The sequence below is a fragment of the Mobula birostris genome, chromosome 25 (genome assembly GCF_030028105.1).
Source record: "Mobula birostris isolate sMobBir1 chromosome 25, sMobBir1.hap1, whole genome shotgun sequence".
Taxonomy (NCBI): Eukaryota; Metazoa; Chordata; class Chondrichthyes; order Myliobatiformes; family Myliobatidae; genus Mobula; species Mobula birostris.
The window spans coordinates 62431332-62452360 of record NC_092394.1 but is presented as its reverse complement, the minus strand read 5'-3'; the positions used below and the strand labels follow the sequence as shown (position 1 = coordinate 62452360).

The 21029-nt window shown below is 44.7% G+C and overlaps 1 protein-coding gene across 7 annotated transcripts in view; it reads right to left on the bottom strand.

The window, feature by feature from the left end:
- Window positions 1-300: 300 nt before the first annotated feature.
- The window catches only part of depdc5 (DEP domain containing 5, GATOR1 subcomplex subunit), a 234001-nt gene continuing 213272 nt past the window's right edge, over window positions 301-21029 (bottom strand). For all 7 annotated transcript variants that reach the window (XM_072243711.1, XM_072243716.1, XM_072243712.1 and 4 more), the window contains 3 exons: window positions 19688-19748; window positions 10395-10477; window positions 301-2088 (listed from right to left, as the gene is read on the bottom strand). In XM_072243711.1, the coding sequence (XP_072099812.1) occupies window positions 1793-2088; window positions 10395-10477; window positions 19688-19748 (440 nt within the window). In that variant the 3' untranslated portion in view covers window positions 301-1792. The remainder of the gene's footprint in view (window positions 2089-10394; window positions 10478-19687; window positions 19749-21029) is intronic.

The window sequence follows — 21029 nt, the reverse complement described above, 5'->3', positions numbered from 1 at the left end:
TGTGCCCTCTTGATCAGAAGGTAGGCACACAGGAAAATCAGGCAGTGATTGACGATGAACTGCTTGAGGAGATCAATTGATAAGAAATGTGGTCAAATGATGAAGTGCTAAGGGGGAAGAATGAGCTCCCAGCTGCCCCACATCAGTGGCTTTGAGATCAGCATCTCAAGACAAGGGGGTACTTTGTTAAAATCTACTGAAACTGAAAATCCACTATTGAGATATTTTTTTTAAATTTTGGTCTAAAGAGTTAATATTGCGCAGTCTAACAATATACTCCCCAGAATTACAAACACTATAACAAAGTAAAATAATCATTTTTTCCTCTTTATTTGTTAATATAAATTATTAAGATAAAGCTAAGGACAAGTCAAAGGTGCAGCTTTCTCTTTACAAGAGTATTGGAGACAATGGGCACTTTCATGGAGCCCATATCACAGCCACACAACAATGGGGGCTTGTCCCCAGCTATGGTAATAATTTAAATTCTCACACAAGTGGATTGGCCCGACAAATATTCCATAGTCTCCCTCATACTTAGTGACTTCACTGAGATAATGTGCAGCATATGTGCCAGAAATCAGAAGTTATTCTCATCATGTTTCAACGTGGCCGTCCTGCCAGCACAAGTCAATGTGAAACATCACTCTTTAGAAATCCATGTAGACATTGTTGCTCCCCTAGCTTTCTTATTTTCCTACCTCAGCAGATCCATAAGTACAGACAGATGTTGCTATATTTTCTGTCAATTATAATTGGAGTTTGAGCTTGATTTTGGTATTAATTTGACAGAAGCCATTAGGAGACTTCCTGTACTGTAGTCTACAAATGGATTTCCATTCTTAGGACCAACACCACCACTACCTTAGGCAAGAATGTCAGTTTTGGGGACTGAGAATTACAAAGAAAATTGAGGAAGGTAATGCACAAAAAATATAGAATCGGGAGATGGCATAGGTGTGTGTCAATCACATTACAAACTGGATGGTTACAAATATTCTTGTTAGCAGGACTGTACCAGCAGCGGTGTTTAACCCTGCAGCACAGGTCTTTCCATTCCCCTCTCAACAAGAGAGGTAAATATTTCAGTATACAAAGGCTCAAATAAATACTCAACAGCACAGCGATGCCAGCCAGAATGTGGACTTCCCGTAAGATAGCAGTTTGGGGACCAAGTCAATTCGGCTTGGAAGGAGCAAGGTCCACAGAAGTTGATTACTGTTTGTTGGGGAAAGATCTGATCAATAAAGGAAATCAACTACACGCCACTGAGAGCCGTGAGAGCAGATGAAGCCAATTTCCTTTGGCATTTCTGGACCCCATTCCAAACCCTTTCCATTTTCTGAATTGCAGAAAGCTGCACCTCCTCTGCCCAACTGGATCCCAGCCAGGCTTTTGAAAGTGTGGCTGGATTTGAGAAAATACTAAATTCAGTGTGGTCAAACAGATCACTCATGTCAACCTTGGAGAGTAAAAGAGTGGGGTAAAGGAATTATTGTCTGGAAACTTCACCAGAGGCAGCAGGAAACAATGCAGAGGGTAACAGGGACTCATATCATTGCATATCACTAAAATGTACCATCCTCAATGTGCTTTGCTTGGATGCATGCACCAGGGGCATTTACCATTCAACCAATGAAAGGAAGTGGGATTAATGCACCAAGGGACATTGACTATCGTCCATTAGGGAAAAGAATAACATGTATACCGACAGGCAGTGAACCAGCTTACATCAGATAGAAGATGGATGCATATGCCGTGACTAGCTATCCACACACGTAGCTTTGCTTTCTCACGGTGCACTGGAATGCATTTTGTCCAAGCAGCTCTCCCAGAAGTTGAGCAATCGATTATCCCTATTGGAGCAAAAGTCAGTAAAGTCTTTCAGCAGACGATCAGCGAATTTCTCATCCCCGGTGGCACTGGATCGCCAGGTTTTGGTCAACATGGTGTTGTAGGCCCAGTTGTAGCCGATCTTCTCCTCGCCGAAGAGGCTCTGGGTGCTGGAGCTGGTGGAATTCCTCCGCCGTCTCTGCTGGCCACTCGTCATCTTGCGCTTGGAATAGGGCAGCTGAAGGAACACGGTCCCTGGGATGACCAACAGTAACTGCGTTAAGGCCAGCCCGTCACACTAAGGAACTAGCCACATGTCTACCTTTTCAGCATTATCTTTTTATAACCAGAATAACACTTCCACTTTTTATAACCAGAATAACACTTGGTAACTTATCCCCGTTGGCAGACTGAGCCACTCAGTCAATAGATTCCCCACTGAATAACAATACACTAGCTATCCCGTTTTAGTGGGGACTCTCTGACACCATACCAGCACATACCCAGTGGGACATCTGGGGATCCTTGAAGACATACCAGCAGACTATTGGAGAAATAGCTGAGAATACTTGATGTATACCAGCAGACTCCTAGTAGGACAGTTATGAATATCTGATGGCACACCAGCAGACTCCTGGTGGGACAGCTGGGAATATTTGATGGCAGACCAGTAAACTCCTGGTGGGACAGTTGGGAATACCTCATGTATACCAGCAGACTTCTGGTGGGAACCTACAAAGTCATGCTAGCACTCTTAGTGGGTCAGCTGGGAATCTGATCACATACCAGCAAACTGCTGGGAATTCCTGAACACATACTCCGGATACTCGTCATGGCTGGGGTGCAAAAGGAAGAACATGCAGGAAAACAAAGGAACTCTCTTTTAGGATATAAAGCGTTATTCCTAATTCCTGTGAATGCAAACCACAAAACAGTAAATCCTAACCCAGTCTATGGAGGAGGCTCTGTTGGCCCAGGGTGACTGGCCAGACAACTTTGTAGCACACCTATACAGTAGAGACTGTTTGCACCTGAACTGGAGAAGGACTATATATCGCGATACAGTTTGCTAGTGCTGCAAGGTGAGGTTTAAACTAGAGGTGCAGGGGCATGGGAACCAGAATGCCAGAACAAATATGGAGGGTTGTGGAGCCAGATATTGTTAAGACCTCAGACAGAGTCAAGAGTTCACCAGCAACTTTGACGTCTGTTGCTTGAATTTCCAGCATCTGCAGAATTCCTGTTGCCTATTTCAATGCAGGAATTGTAGGAAAGGCAGATGGGCTCAGTGCATGGATCAACACCTGGAATTATGGTATTGTAGCCATTAGTGAAACTTGGTTGCGGGGAGTGGTGGTGGAGTCAGACTGATAGCTCAATATTCTGGGGTTCCATCATTTAAGTTGCAACAGACCAGGAGGGATTAAAGGAGGAGGGGTGGCATTACTAGACAGGGGAAGTGTCACAACAGTGCTTAGTCAGGACACACTGGAGTACTCACCTACTGGGTGTTATGGGTGGAACGGAGAAATACGAAGGTATGACAGACAAGTGGGTAACAATCAGAAGAGGGAAGGGCAAGAGTCAGACACTAGACAGCACCCCTGTGGCTGTCCCCCTCAACAATAAGTACTCCTGTTTGAGTACTGTTGGGGGTGGGGGGGGCCTATCTGGGGAAAGCAACAGTGCCTCTGGCACAGTCTAGCCCTGTTGCTCAAAAGGGTAGGGAAAGGAAGAGAATAGCAGCAGTGATAAGGGACTCTACAGTTCGGGGATCAGACAGGCGGTTCTTTGGACGCAGGAAAAGAAACACAGGTGGTAGTTTGCCTCGCCAGTGCCAGGGTCCAGAATGTTTCTGATCATGTCCATGATATCCTGAAGTGGGAAGGAGAACCATGCCAGAGGTCATGGTAGATATTGGTACCAATGACATAGGCAGGAAAAGGGAGGAGGTTCTGAAAACAGACAACAGGGAGTTAAGAAGGAAGTTGAGAAGCAGGACCACAAAGGTAGTAATCTCGGGACAGTGAGTATGGGATTAGAGTGAGGTGGAGGATAAATGTGTGGCTGAGGGATTGGAGTAAGGTGCAGGGATTCAGATTTCTGGATCATTGGGACCTCTTTTGGGGCAGGAGTGACCTGTACAAAAAAGACAGGTTGCACTTGAATCCCGGGGAACCAATATCCTGGCAAGGAGGTTTGCTAAGGCTATTGGGGAGAGTTTAAATTAGAATCGCTGGGGGGAGAACTTGGAAGCATAAATTGAGAACAAATGTTCTCAGGGAAATGTACGAAAGAAATGTGGCAAATGTTCAGGGGATATTTGTGTGGTGCTCTGCATAGGTATGTTCCAAAGAGACAGGGAAAGGATGGTACCATTCAGGAACCATGGTGTACAAAGGCTGTTGAAAATCTAGTCAAGAAGAAAAGCTTACAAAAGGTTCAAAAAATTAGGTGATGATAGAGATCTAGAAAACTATAAGGTTAGCAGGAAGGAGCTTAAGAATGAAATTCAGAAAGCCAGAAGGGGCATGAGAAGGCTGTGGCGAGCATGACTAAGGAAAACTCCAAGGCATTCTACAAGTATATGAAGATTTAGAGGATAAGATGTGAGAGAATAGGACCTATCAAGTGTGACAGTGGAAAAGTGTTTATGGAACTGGAGGAGATAGCAGAGGTACCTAATGAATACCTTACTTCAGTATTCACTACGGAAAAGGACCTTGACGATTGAAGGGATGATTTGCAGCGGACTGAAAAGCTTAAGCTTGTAAACATTAAGAAAGAGGTTGTGCTGGAGCCTTTAGAAAGCATCAAGTTGAATAAGTCTCTGGCAATGATCTTTGCATCATCAATGCAGACGGGAGAGGTTCCAGAGGATTGGAGGGTTGCAGATGGTTTTCCTTTATTCAAGAAAGGGAGTAGAGATAGCCCAGGAAATTATAGACCAGTGAGTCTTACTTCAGTAGTTGGTAAGTTGGTGGAAAGATCCTGAGAGGCAGGATTTATGAACATTTGGAAAGGCATAATAGGATTAGGAATAGTCAGCATGGCTTTGTCAAAGGCAGGTCGTGCCTTATGAGCCTGATTGAATTTTTTGAGGATGTGACTAAAAACACTGATGAAGGTAGAGCAGTAGATGTAGTGTATATGGGTTTCAGCAAGGCATTTGATAAGGTACCCGATGCAAGGCTTATTGAGAAAGTAAGGAGGCATGCGATACAAGAGGACCTTGCGTTGTGGATCCAGAATTGGCTTGCCCACAAAAGGCGAAAAGTGGTTGTAGATAGGTCATATTCTGCGTGGAGGTCAGTGACCAGTGATCTGTTCTGCGACCCCTTCTCTTTGCGATTTTTATAAATGTCCTGTATGAGGAAGTGGAGGGATGTGTTAATAAATTTGCTGATGACACAAAGGTTGGGGGCATTGTGGATAGCGTGGAGAGATGTCAGAGGTTACAGTGGGACATCGATAGGATGCAAAACTGGGCTGAGAAGTGGCAGATGGAGTTCAACCCAGTTAAGTGTGAGATGGTTCATTTTGGTAGGTCAAATATGATTGCAGAGTATAGTATTAATGCTAAGACACTTGGCAGTGTGGGGGGGGGGCAGAGGGATCTTGGGGTCCAAGTCCATTGGACACTCAAAGCTGCTGCACAGTTTGATGCCCAGTCCCTATATACTTCCATCCCCCATCAGGAAGGTCTCAAAGCTCTCCGCTTCTTTTTGGATTCCAGACCTAATCAGTTCCCCTCTACCACCACTCTGCTCCGTCTAGCGGAATTAGTCCTTACTCTTAATAATTTCTCCTTTAGCTCCTCCCACTTCCTCCAAACCAAAGGTGTAGCTATGGGCACCCGTATGGGTCCTAGCTATGCCTGTCTTTTTGTTGGCTTTGTGGAACAATCTATATTCCAAACCTATTCTGGTATCCATCCCCCACTTTTCCTTCGCTACATTGACGACTGCATTGGCACTGCTTCCTACACGCATGCTGAGCTCATTGACTTCATTAACTTTGCCTCCAACTTTCACCCTGCTTTCAAGTTTACCTGGTCCATTTCTGACACCTCCCTCCCCTTTCTAGATCTTTCTGTCTCTATCTCTGGAGACAGCTTATCGACTGATGTCTACTATAAGCCTACTGACTCTCACAGCTATTTGGACTATTCCTCTTCTCACTCTGTCTCTTGCAAAAATGCCATCCCCTTCTCGCAATTCCTCCATCTCCGCCGCATCTGCTCTCAGGATGAGGCTTTTCATTCCAGGACGAGGGAAATGTCTTCCTTTTTTAAAGAAAGGGGCTTCCCTTCCTCCACCATCAACTCTGCTCTCAAACGCATCTCCCCCATTTCACGCACATCTGCTCTCACTCCATCCTCCCGCCACCCCACTAGGAATAGGGTTCCCCTGGTCCTCACCTACCACCCCACCAGCCTGTGGGTCCAACATATTATTCTCTGTAACTTCCGCCACCTCCAACGGGATCCCACCACTAAGCACATCTTTCCCTCCCCCCCCCCCGCTTTCCGCAGGGATTGCTCCCTATGCGATTCCCTTGTCTATTCGTCCCCCCCATCCCTCCTCCTGGCACTTATCCTTGTAAGCAGAACAAGTGCTACACCTGCCCTTACACTTCCTCCCTTACCACCATTCAGGGCCCCAGACAGTCCTTCCAGGTGAGGCGACACTTCACCTGTGAGTCGGCTGGGGTGATATACTGTGTCTGGTGCGCCTGATGTGGCCTTCTATATATCGGTGAGACCCGACGCAGACTGGGAGATCGTTTTGCTGAACACCTACGCTCAGTCCGCCAGAGAAAGCAGGATCTCCCAGTGGCCATGCATTGTAATTCCACATCCCATTCCCATTCTGATATGTCTATCCACGGCCTCCTCTACTGTAAAGATGAATCCATACTCAGGTTGGAGGAACAACACCTTATATTCCGTCTGGGTAGCCTCCAACCTGATGGCATGAAAATTGACTCCTCTAACTTCCGCTAATGCCCCACCTCCCCCTCGTACCCCATCCGTTATTTATTTATATACACACATTCTTTCTTTTTCTCTCCTTTTTCTCCCTCTGACTATACCCCTTGCCCATCCTCTGGGTTTTTTCCCCCCTCCCCCTTTTCCTTCTCCCTGGGCCTCCTGTCCCATGATCCTCTCATATCCCTCTTGCCAATCACCTGTCCAGCCCCTGGCTCCATCCCTCCCCCTCCTGTCATTTTGGATCTCACCCTCTCCCTCCCACTTTCAAATCTCTTACTAGCTCTTCCTTCAGTTAGTCCTGACGAAGGGTCTCAGCCCGAAATGTCGACTGTGCCTCTTCCTAGAGATGCTGCCTGGCCTGCTGCGTTCACCAGCAACTTTGATGTGTGTTGCTTGAATTTCCAGCATCTGTAGAATTCCTTGTGTGCACAGTTTGACTGTTTGGTTAAGAAGGCATATGGTGCATTGGTCTTCATCAACCATGGGATTGAGTTTAAGAGCTGAGAGGCAATGTTACAGTTTTATAGAACCCTGGTCAGACCCCACTTGGAGTACTGAGCTCAGTTCTGGTCGCCTCACTACAGGAAGGATGTGGAAACCATAGGAAGGGTCCAGAGGAGATTTACAAGGATGTTGTCTGGATTGGGGAGCAATCAGGTTGAGTGAAGTTGGCCTTTTCTCCTTGGAGCAAAGGAGGATGAGAGGTATCTAAGATGATGAGAGGCATTGATCGTGTGGACAGTCAGAGGCTTTTTGCCAGGGCTGAAATGGCTAGCATGAGAGGGCACAGTTTTAAGGTGTTTGGAAGCAGGCACAGAGGAGATGTCAGGGTGGTTTTTTTTCCCCCCACAGAGTGCATGGAATGGGCTGCCGGCGACTGTGGTGGAGGCGGATACAATAGGGTTTTTTAAGAGACTCCTGGTTAGGTACATGGAGCTTAGAAAAATAGAGGGCCATGAGTAACCCTAGGTAATTTCTGAAGTATGTACATGTTTGGCACAGCATTGTTGGCCGAAGGGCCTGTATTGTGCTGTAGGTTTTCTATGTTTCTAAGACCACGTTAATGTATAGACAGTCCACAGGATTTAGAGGAACAAATTTGCAGAGAGATCACAGACTGCTGCAAGGGACATAATGTTGTTATTGTAGGTGGTTTTAATTTTCCACGTATCGACTGGGACTCCCATACTGTAAAAGGACCAGATTGGATAGTTTGTCAAATGTGTTTAGGGCAGTTGTATTGAAGTCGCAACGGAAGAGTGTGCAATACTTGATCTCTTATTAGGGAATATGGGTCAGGTGACAGAAGTTTGTGTAGGGGAACACTTTGCATCTAGTGATCATAATGCCATTAGTTTCCAAGTAAATATGGAAAAAGATATGTCTGGTCCGTGGATTGAGATTCTATTTTGATGGTATCAGAAAGGATCTGGCAAGTATGAATTGGGACAAACGGTTTTCTGGCAAAGGTGTACTTGGTAAGTTAGAGGTCTTCAAAGGTGAAATTTTGAGAGTACCAAGTTTGTATATGACTGTCAGAATAAAAGGTGAAGGTAACAAGTGCAGGGAACCTTGGCTTACAAAAGAGATTGAGACCCTGGTATAGAAAAAAAAGGGGATGCATCGCAGATATAGGCAGGTAGGAACAAATGAGGTGCTTATGGAGTGTAAGAAATGCAAGAGAACACTTAAGAAAGAAATCAGGAGGGCTAAAAGATGATATGAAGTTGCTCTAACAGACAAGTGAAGCTGAATCCCAAGGAATTCTACAGATATGCTAAGAACAAAAGGATTCCAAGGGACAAAATTGGAACTCTGGAAGATCAGAATGGAGCTGAAAGAGATGGGGGAGATCGTAAATGGAATTTTTGCATCTGTCTTTACTCAGCAGATGGATACAGAGTCTATAGAAGTGATGCAAAGCAGCAGCGAGGTTATGGACCCTATGCAGTGTTTGCTGTCAGGGTGGCTGAATCCCAGTGCCTGACAAGGTGTTCCCTTGGACCCTGTGGGAGGCAAGTACAGAAATTGCAGGGGCCCTAGCAGAGATACTTAAATCATCCTTAGCAACAGGAGAGGTACTGGAGAATAAGCTAATGTGGTTCCACTATTTAAGAAAGGTTCTAAAAATAAACCAGTAAATTATAGGCAGATGAGCCTGACATCAGTAGTGGGAAAGTTGTTGGAAGGAATTCTAAGGGACTGGATATACCAGTATTTGGATAGACAGGAACTGATTAGGGATAGTCAGCATGGCTTTGTACCTGGTAGGTTGTGTCTAACCAATCATATAGTGTTTTTTGAGGAAGTTACCAGGAAACATGATGAAGGAAAGGCAGTGGATGTTGTATACCTGGACTTTAGCAAGGCACTTGAAAGGTCCCACATGGGAGGATGGTCAAGAAGGTTCAGTTGCTGGGAATTCAAGATGAGGTAGTAAATTGGATTAGACATCGACTTTAAGGGAGACACCAGAGAATGGTAGTAGATGGTTGCCTCTGACTGGGACTAGCAGAGTGCCACAGGGATCAGTGCTGGGCCCATTGTTATTGGTGATCTGGATAAAAACGTTGTTAACTGGATCAGCAAATTTGCAGATGACACCAAGACTGGGGGTGTATTGGACAGCGAGGAAGACTATCACAGCTTGCAGCAGGATTTGGACCAGCTGAAAAAATGGGCTGAAAAATGGCAGATTGAATTTAATGCAGACAAATGCAAGGTTTTACCCTTCAGTAGGACCAGCCTGGGTAGGCCTTACACAGTGCACTGAGGAGTGTGGTAGAACATAAGGATCTGGAAATACAGATCCATAATTCATTGAAGGTGGTGGCACAGGTATAGGGTTGTTAAGAAAGCTTTTTGACATATTGACCTTCATAAATCAAAGTACTGAGTACAGGTGTTGGGATGTTATGTTGAAGTTGTACAAGACTTTGGCGAGGCCCAGATTGGAGTACTGCATGCAGTTTTGGTTACCTGCCTACAGAAAAGACGTAAATAACGTTGAAAGAGTACAAAGAAAATTTACAAGAATGTTATTGGGACTGAAGGACCTGAGTTGTAAGGGAAGATTGAATAGGCTATGACTTTATTCCTTGAAAAGTAGATGATTGATAGAAATTTGATAGAAGTATACAAAATTATGAGGGGTACAGTTAGGGTAAATGCAAGCAGGCTTTTTTTTACTGAGGTTGGACAGGACTGCAACTAGAGGTCATGGGTTAAAGGTGAAAGCAGAAGTGTTTAAGGGGAATAGGAAGGGAAACTTCTTCACTCCGAGGGTCATGAGGGTGTGGAATCAGCAGTCAGTGCAAGTTGTGCATACGAGCTTAATTTCAACATTTAAGAGAAACATGGATAGGTGCATAGATGGGAGCGGCAGGTTGATGGGACTAGGCAGTTTAAATAGTTTAGCATGGGTTAGATAGGCTGAAGGACCTGTTTCTGTGCTGTACTCTTCTATGACCTGGTCACCTGCTGCAGGGTTGCTGACTGTACCGAGCATCTGTCAGCAAGGCCATGGGCTCTGGTGAATGTGGCTTCCCAGCAGCACAGCTGCACTCACCTGTGACATGAATGTACTGTGGCTTGTTCTCTGCAGGGAAGTTAAAGGCCGAGGCTGAGTACTTGTCTTGAACAAATCCAAACCTGCATCAGAGAAGGAAGCAGGATCAGAGGAGCACACAGCAAGAAACCCTGGTGGCCCCAGTCCATGGGCTGGCACAGATACTCTGCCCTGTCCCTCAACATCTCATCACAGTTGGCTCCACAGTAGAGGCTCTGCCTGATAGTCAATACCACCACCCAGTCTCCTGACATAGAGGCAGGCATAGGATGAGAATGGATAAGAGTTGAGACCATAAGACATAGGAGCAGAACTAGGCCTTTAGCCCCATCAAGTCTGCTCTGCCATTCAATCATGGCTGATTTATTATCCTGCTCAACCCATATTCACCTGCCTTCTTTCCATAACCTATGACGCATTTACCAATCAAGAACCTATCAACCTCCACTTTAAATATACCCAATGATCTGGCCTCCAGAACCATCTATGATACTGAATTCCAAAGACTCACCACCCACCGCCAAAGAAATCACTTCTTATCTCTGTTTTAAAGAGACATCCTTCTATTCTAAGGCTATGTCCTCTGGTCCTAGACTCTCCCACTACGGGAAACATCCTCTCCACATCCACTCTATCTAGGCCTTTCAAAATTCAATAGATTTCACTGAGATCCCCCGTCATTCTTCTAAACTCCTGTGATTACAGGTGCAAAACTATCAAACACTCCTCATACATTAACTCTTTCATTCCCAGGATCATTCTCACGAACCTCCTCTGGACCAACCTCCAATGGCAGCACATCCTTTCTAAGATTAGGGGCCCAGTCTTGCTCATAATAGTCCAAGTGTGGTCTGACCAACGCCTTATAAAACCTCAGCATTACATCCTTGCTTTTATATTCTAGTTCTCTCAAAATGAATGCTAACAATGCATTTTCCTTCTTTACCACTGCTCAATCTGCAGGTTAATCTTTAGGGAATCCTGCACGAGGACTCCCAAGTCCCTTGCACCTCTCATTTCTGAATTTCTCCCGTTTAGTAGTCTAAGCCTGTAATGCTTCTACCAAAATACATGACCATACACATCTCTACATATATTTCATCTGCCACTGTTTTCCCTTTACTGGCAATTTCTTGCATACTGCTGGCGTCTTCCACAGAAAAGACTGATGCAAAATACAGTGAGTTCGCCTGCCATTTCTTTATCGCCCAGTACAACCTCTCCAGCGTCATTTTCCAGTGGTATAATATCCACTCTCACCTCTCTTTAACTCATTATATATCTAAAAAAAACTTTTGGTGTCCTCTTTGATATTATCTTTTCTCTCCTTATTGTTTTTTGGCAGCCTTTTGTATTTTTAAAAAGCTTCCCAATCCTCTAACTTCGCACTAACTTTTGCCACATCATATCCCCTCCTTTGCTTTTTGCTGTATTTGGCTTTCCTTGTCAGCCATATTTGCCCTTTAGAATACTATGTATCTGTCCCGTGCCTTCCAAGTTGCTCCCAAAATCTCCAGCCATTGCTGCTGTGCTGTCATCGCTGCTAGTAACTCCTTCCAATCATCTTCGGCCAGCTCCTCACTCAAATTGCAGGATGAATTCTCTCATATTATGATTCCTGCCTCCCAAGGATTCTTTCACCTTAAAGATATTATTAAAGATGGCACTGGTGAACTCCAGCTCTGTGGGCTGCAGACAACACTTCTAAATATATTTTTAAAAAACCTCTTTCAAATTACTCTCACCGCAATCCGCAGCATGTAATTTCCCGCTAAGCGATGTACTTTCAAATCAACATAATGATCTACAGATTTCACGATCATCTAAAGCCCTTGGCAGACTAGACAGGTACAGGCATCTTTAAGTGGACAAAGGTTCATCTCCATGGCTGAATGCGAGGCAGGAGTGCGGGACTCCAAGCCAGCCTTAAATGCAGAGGGATGAGGCTCCTTCTATCCAGCATCTTGTTAGCAAATATGCAGTCACTGGAGAATAAAATTGAAGACCTGAGGGCAAGATTGCTGTATTGGAGGGAAATGAGACTGGTGCATTCTATGTCTAAGCGAAACTTGGAAGTCTCTCAGCACACCATAGACAACGATCTAACTGGAAGGATCTTGATTTACTGAATGGACAGAACTCCTGATACGGAAAAGGCAAAAGGTGGAGATGTGTATTTCATGATAAACTCTCAGTGGTGCTCTGATGTGGCGGTTTTGATGAACCTGTGTTTTTCTGACTTTGAACAACTAATGGTCAAATGCCATCCATTCTATTTGCAAAGGGAGTTCTCCTCCATTGTCCTGACTGCAGTTTACATACCACCAATGGCCAACTATAATCAAGCACTTGAGATACTCCATGATGCTGTCTCCAAACAAGAAACAGTCCATCCTGACACATTTCAAATCATAGTCAGGGACTTCAGCTGGGTTTTTGTATGAAGAAGTCCCTGCACCATTCCTATTAGCATATAACATGAAGCACCAGAGGTTCCAACACACTAGACCAAGATAAGGAATGCCTACCGTTCCATGCCAAGACTGCATTTGGTAAATCGGATCACATGCTTGGCCTCCTACGTGCACAGAAGCAGAGGTTAAAGTGCAAAGCTTCAAAGATTAGGACAACAAACATGTAGCTGTGGGAGGCAGAGGAGCATCTACAGGATTGCTTCAAGTCAGTAGACTGGGCCCTGTTCATGGACTCATCTGTGGATCTGTATGAATACACATCAGTTGCGATAGACTTTATTAAAACACTTGTAGACAAGTGTGTCCCTACAAAATCACTCAGTCTTCCCCAAATCAGAAGCCCTGGATGGACCTTGAAATTTTCAATCTGCTGAGGGTCAGACCAGAGGCATTCAAGTCTGGTGACCAAGGAAGTTACAAGAGGTCCAGGTATAATCTTCTTCTCATGGGTGAAGTACAATTCCTGATTAAACTTGAATCAGCGAAGGATGCTCGACTGTTGTGGCAGAACTTGAATAATAACACCTATTGTAAAATTAAATCATGCAAATTAGGCAACAACAGGGCTTCACATCCAGATGAGCTCAATACCTTCTATGCTAGTGTTGACCATCAAAACACGGAGGAAGCATTAAAATCTCCCACATCCCCTGATGATCCCATGATTTCAGTTTCTTGAGGCTGGCGTGTGAGCAGCCTTCAGGAGGGTGAACCCACAGAAAGCATTCGGCCCTGACAGGGTACCTGGCCAAGTACTAAAAACTTGGGCTGATCAATTGGCTGGAGTGTTCACTGAGATCCTTAACCTCTTGCTTTGGCAGCCTGAGGTACCCACCTGCTTCAAGCAGGCTTCACTTATACTGGTGTCGAAGAAGTGCGTAATGACGTGCCTCACTGATTATCACCCAGTAGCACTTGCATCCCAGTGATGAAGTGTTTTCAGAGGATGCTGATGAAACATATCAATTGCCTGCGAAGCGACTTGGATCCACTCCAATTTACATACCAGAGCAACAGGTCCACAGCAGTTGCCATCTCATTGGCTCTTCACTCAACCTGGGAACATCTGGATAAAGATGCATACATCAAGATGCTCTTTATCGACTACTGCAGCTCTACATTCAATACCAACATCCTCTCAAAATTAATCAATAAACTCAAAGACCTTGGGCTCAATACCTCCTTGTGCAATTCGATCTTCGACTTCCTCACTTACAGACCTCAGTCAGATTGGATTGGGAGCAACACCTCCTTCACAATCACCAACAGTACAGGTTCACCACAAGACTGTGTGCTTAGGCCTCTGCTCTCTTGCTTTACACTTATGACTGTGTGGCTAAGCACAGCTCCAATGCCATGTTTAAGTTTGTTGATGACACTACTGCCGCTGGCCGAATCAAGGGTGGTTCAAGTCTGGCAACCGAGGCTTGTACCAGAAAACCAGGTATGATTTGTGGAGGGCTATTTCAAGGGCGAAGGGACAATTTTGAACGAGGTTGGAGGCGATATCAGATGCTCGGCAACTCTGGCAGGGACTGCAAGATATTATTTCTTACAAAGCGAAACCCAATAGTATGAATGGCAGTGATGTTTCACTACCAGATGAACGCAATGCCTTCTGTGCACACTTTGAAAGTGAGAACACAACTACAGCTGTGAAGATCCCTGCTGCACCTGATGACCCTGTGATCTCTGTCTCAGAGGCCAATGTTAGACTGTCTTCAAAGAGAGTGAACCCTTGCAAGGCAGAAGGTCCCGATGGAGTACCTGGTAAGGCTCTGAAAACCTGTGCCAACCAACTGGCGGGAGTATTCAAGGACATTTTCAACCTCTCACTGCTACAGGCAGAAGTTCCCACTTGCTTCAGAAAGGCAACAATTATACCAGTGCCAAAGAAGATTAATGTGGGCTGCCTTAATGACTATTGCCCAGTAGCATTCACATCTAAAGTGATGAAATGCTTTGAGAGGTTGGTCATGACTAGACTGAACTCCTGCCTGAGCAAGGACCTGGACCCATTGCAGTTTCCTTACTGTCACAATAGGTCAACGGCAGATGCATTCTCCATGGCTCTTCACACGGCTTTAGACCACCTAGACAACACAAACACCTACGTCAGGATGCTGTTCATCGACTATAGCTCAGCATTTAGCACCACCATTCCCACAATCCTGATTGAGAAGTTGCAGAACCTGGGCCTCTGTAATTGGATCCTCGACTTCCTAACCGGAAGACCAGTCTGTGCAGATTGGTGATAACGTATCCTCTTCGCTGACTATCGACACTGGCTCACCTTAGCGTTGTATGCTTAGCCCACTGCTCTACTCTCTATATACACACGTAAGGGGGTTTCGATTTTTATGTTACTGCAGAGGCTAATTAAAATGGCGTTTTTGTTATGTTAATCTGGGGAATGCGACTTTGTTGTGTTAAACACTGAGAAAGTTTGCGCTAACAGTTTGTTTTTGCTTTAGAGTCTGATAAGAGAGTGCTATTAACCAATTGGGATAGTTGTTATGGTTTTGGTGTATTTGAAGATACTGTATGCGCGGGTTTTGGGGCAGAAGGCGGGAGAGCCAGACAGAGGATGGACCAGGTGCTGTGAGTCCGCTAACGGGGTCGGACCCCGAGTGGGACGTTCGGCGAGGAGACGGAGACGGACTCGTGTGGAGCGTCTGGTCGACCACCGTTGTTGGTCCCAGGCGGCCGGTCGAGGTGGTCCGAGGGGGTCGCAGGGTGAAGAAGAAGGTCCTTGAGCTCCAACAGTTTTTGTGCACAAAGAGATTGAACTTTGATAAGTGTGGCGCCTTTTATTTTCCTTTTATATTTTATTCTCTCTTAATTATATAGTTCCAGTAATATCTATAAACTGTAAATCATTTAATTGCATCTGGTGTATTGTCTGTTATTTGGGCGGGGTGGGGTACCTCACACAGCATCCACACAAACGAATTACCCAGTTTACCGGGGCCGAGGCTGTTTCCCTAGACGACAGCGAGCCGAGCGACCCTGAGGGTGGCCAGCGGGAGCTACACACATGACTGTGTGGCTAGGCACAGATCAAATACCATCTACAAATTTGCTGACAATACAACCGTTGTTGGTGGTGACGAGAGAGCGTACAGGAGTGAGATATGCCAACTAGTGGAGTGGTGCCACAACAACAACCTGGCACTCAATGTCAGTAAGACGAAAGAGCTGATTGTGGACTTCAGGAAGGGTAAGACGAAGGAACACATACCAATCCTCATAGAAGTGGAGAGAGTGAGCAGCTTCAAGTTCCTGGGTGTCAAGATTTCTGAGGATCTAACCTGGTCCCAACATATTAATGTAGTCATGAAGGCGGCAAGACAGCGGCTAAACTTTATTAGGAGTTTGAAGAGGTTTGGCATGTCAACAAATACACTCAAAAACGTCTATAGTTGTACAGTGTACAGTCAGGACTGTAGGGGGACGAAGGGTTCCAGCCCGAAACGTCGATCGATCTTTTCCACTGATGTTGCCCGACCTGCTGAGTTCCTCCAGCGTGTTGTGAGTGTTGCTTTGACCCCAGCATCTGCAGATTATTTTGTGTTAGTGAGATGGAGCAACTGAGGGAAATACATGTTAGTAGGGAAGTGGTGTTAAGTAAATTGAAGGGATTAAAGGCAGATAAATCCCCAGGGCCAGATGGTCTGCATCCCAGAGTGCTTAAGGAAGTAGCCCAAGAAATAGTGGATGCATTAGTGATAATTTTTCAAAACTCGTTAGATTCTGGACTAGTTCCTGAGGATTGGAGGGTGGCTAATGTAACTCCACTTTTTAAAAAAGGAGGGAGAGAGAAACCGGGGAATTATAGACCGGTTAGCCTGACATCGGTGGTGGGGAAAATGCTAGAGTCAGTTGTCAAAGATGTGATAACAGCACATTTGGAAAGCGGTGAAATGATCGGACAAAGTCAGCATGGATTTGTGAAAGGAAAATCATGTCTGACGAATCTCATAGAACTTTTTTTGAGGATGTAACTAGTAGAGTGGATGGCGAGAACCAGTGAATGTGGTATATTTGGATTTTCAAAAGGCTTTTGACAAGGTCCCACACAGGAGATTAGTGTGCAAACTTAAAGCACACGGTATTGGGGGTATGGTATTGATGTGGATAGAGAATTGGTTGGAAGACAGGAAGCAAAGAGTGGGAATAAACAGGACCTTTTCAGAATGGCAGGCAGTGACTAGTGGGGTACCGCAAGGCTCAGTGCTGGGACCCCAGTTGTTTACAATATATATTAATGACTTAGACGAGGGAATTAAATGCAGCATCTCCAAGTTTGTGTATGACACGAAGCTGGGCGGCAGTGTTAGCTGTGAGGAGGATGCTAAGAGGATGCAGGGTGACTTGGATAGGTTAGGTGAGTGGGCAAATTCATGGCAGATGCAATTTAATGTGGATAAATGTGAAGTTATCCACTTTGGTGGCAAGAACAGGAAAACAGATTATTATCTGAATGGTGGCTGATTAGGAAAAGGGGAGGTGCAACGAGATCTGGGTGTCACTGTACACCAGTCATTGAAAATGGGCATGCAGGTACAGCAGGCGGTGAAAAAGGCGAATGGTATGCTGGCATTCATAGCAAGAGGATTTGAGTACAGAAGCAGGGAGGTACTACTGCAGTTGTACAAGGCCTTGGGTGAGACCACACCTGGAGTATTGTGTGCAGTTTTGGTCCCCTAATCTGAGGAAAGACATTAGGGGAGTACAAAGAAAGTTCACCAGATTGATTCCTGGGATGGCAGGACTTTCATATGATGGAAGACTGGATCGACTAGGCTTATACTCTCTGGAATTTAGAAGATTGAGGGGGGATCTTATTGAAACGTATAAAATTCTAAAGGGATTGGACAGGGTAGATGTAGGAAGATTGTTCCCGATGTTGGGGAAGTCCAGAATGAGGGGTCACAGTCTGAGGATTAAGGGGAAGCCTCTTAGGACCAAGATGAGGAAAAACTTCTTCATACAGAGAGTGGTGAATCTGTAGAATTCTCTGCCACAGGAAACAGTTGAAGCCAGTTCATTGGCTATATTTAAGAGGGAGTCAGATATCGCCTTTGTGGCTAAAGGGATCAGCGGGTATGGAGAGAAGGCAGGTACAGGGTTCTGAGTTGGATGATCAGACATGATCATACTGAATGGAGGTGCAGGCTCAAAGGGCCGAATGGCCTACTTCTGCACCTATTTTCTATGTTTCTATGATCATACAGGAGGAAGATTGAAAATCTGGCTGAGTGGTGCCACAACAACAACCTCTTACTCACTGTCAACAAGAACAAGGAGCTGATTATTGATTTCAAAAGAAAGAAACCAGAGGTCCACCAGCCAGTCCTCATTGGATAATCAGAGATGGAGAGGGTCAGTAACTTTAAATTCCTCAGTGCTATCATTTCACAGGACCTGTCCTGGGCTCAGCATACAAGGGTAATTACAAAGAAAGCCCGGCAGCATCTCTACTTTCTTCAGAGTTTGCAGAGATTCAGCATGACATCTAAAACTTTGGCAAAATTCTATAAATATGTCGTGGAGAGTATATTGACCTGCTCATCACAGCCTAATATGGAAATACCAATGCCACAAATCCAGACCATTGAGCACATCTACATGAAACCGCAGGAAAGCAGCATCCATCATCAGGAACCTCCACCACCCAGGACATGCTCTCTTCTCGCTGTTGCAATCAGGAAGATGGTACAGGAGCCTCAGCACTCACACACCAGATTCAGGAACAGTTATTATTCTCAATCATCAGGCTCTTGAACCAAAGAGGATAACTTCACTTGCCCCATGATTGAAATGTTCCCACACCTATTAACTCACTTTCAAGGTCTTTTCATCTCATGTTCTCAATATTTATTGTTTATTTATTATTTCTTTCTTTTTTATATTTGCAGTTTGCCGTCATCTGCAGATCGGTTGAACATCCAAGTTGGGTGGTCTGTCATTGATTCTGTTATCGTTATTATCCTATAGATTTGTTGAGTATGCCCAGAAGAAAATGAATGTCAGGGTTGTATATGGGAACATATATGTAATTTGATAATAACCTTAACTCCCTAATCAAATCTGGTTTATTACACAACACCCAATGCAGAATTGCCGTTCCCCTAGTGGGCTCAACCACAAGCTGCTCTGAAAAGCCACCTCACAGACGTTCTACAAATTCCTTCCCTTTAGATCCAGCACCAACCTGACTTTCCCTGAATCGGCCTGCATATTAAAATCTCCCACTACTTTTTACATATATGTGTTTTCTATCTCCCATTGCAATTTGTACTCCACATCCTGGTTACTGTTTGTGGGCCTGTATATAACCTTCCATCAGTGTCTTTTTACCCTCGCTGTTTCTTCACTCTACCCACATCGATTCTACACTTTCCAATCCAATGCCACCTCTTTCTAAGGATTTAATGTCATTTTTTACCAGCTGTGTACCAGCCTGTACTTTCAATACAATGTGTGTCCCTGGATGTTAAGCTCCCAACTATGATCCTCTTTCAGCCACGACTTATTGATGTCCATGTCATACCTGCCAATCTCTAACTGTGCTACAAGATCATCTACCTTATTGTGCATAGTGTGTTTTCAACTATAACACCTTCAATTTTGTATTCATCACCTTTTCGATTTTACTGGAAGTTATATTCTTTTCCCTTTCTAAATTATTCATTGCATCTACTTGTACACTAACTGCCCATCCTCTACCCTATAGGTCCAAGAGATGGGAGAGATAGAAAGGTGGAGAAACAGAGGGTGTAGTGTGACACAAGGTGGGTAGGAATGGTGACGTACCTGGCAAGAATGGCCTCCTGCAGAAGCTGCATCCGATCCCAGTAAGTTTCCGGTTCAAATCCTGCATGAATACAGTAGAGAGATTAAACAGGTACAGGGTAAAGGGTGACAGGAAATGTTCATACAGCATTCTGCATCATCTGTGAAGAGATCCTGTTTACAAACTGAAAGGAGATAGTTTAGGGAGGGAGCATGGTACAGGATGGTACAGAACCTTGTAACTTACTTAGTGATTTGTAAGTGTGATCTGATTCCTGCAGTCAGAGAGAGATGCAGCACAGAAACAGCCCTTTGATCCACAAAGTCCACATGCATCATCAACTTATATTAAACCTATGGAATTAAATCTATTGGAGTTTTTCGAGGAGGTTACCAGGAAAGTGGATGAAGGGAAGACAGTGGATATTGTCTACATGGATTTCAGTAAGGCCTTTGACAAGGTCCCGCATGGGAGGTTAGTTAGGAAAATTCAGTCGCTAGGTATACATGGAGAGGTGGTAAATTGGATTAGACATTGGCTCAATGGAAGAAGCCAAAGAGTGGTAGTAGAGAATTGCATCTCAGAGTGGAGGCTTGTGACTAGTGGTGTGCCACAGGGATCAGTGCTGGGTCCATTGTTGCTTGTCATCTATATCAATGATCTGGATGATAATGTGGTAAATTGGATCAGCAAATTTGCTGATGATACAAAGATTGGAGGTGTAGTGGACAGTGAGGAAGGTTTTCAGAGCCTGCAGAGGGACTTGGACCAGCTGGAAAAATGGGCTGAAAATGGCAGATGGAGTTTAATACAGACAAGTGTGAGGTATTGCACGTTGGAAGGACAAAGCAAGGTAGAACATACAGGGTAAACGGTAGGGCACTGAGGAGTGCAGTAGAACAGAGGGATCTGGGAATACAGATACAAAATTCCCTAAAAGTGGTGTCACAGGTAGATAGGGTCGTAAAGATAGCTTTTGGTACATTGGCTTTTATCAATCAAAGTACTGAGTATAAGAGCTGGAATGTTATGATGAGGTCGTATAAGGCATTGGTGAGGCCGAATCTCGAGTATTGTGTTCAGTTTTGGTCAGCAAATTACAGGAAGGATATTAATAAGGTTGAAAGAGTGCAGAGAAGGTTTACAAGGATGTTGCCAGGACTTGAGAAATTCAGTTGCAGAGAAAGATTGAATAGGTTAGGACTTTATTCCCTGGAGAGTAGAAGAATGAGGGGAGATTTGATAGAGGTATATAAAATTATGATGGGTATGGATAGAGTGAATGCAAGCAGGCTTTTTCCACTGAGGCAAGGGGAGGAAAAAAACCAGAGGACATGGTTTAAGGGTGAGGGGGGAAAAGCT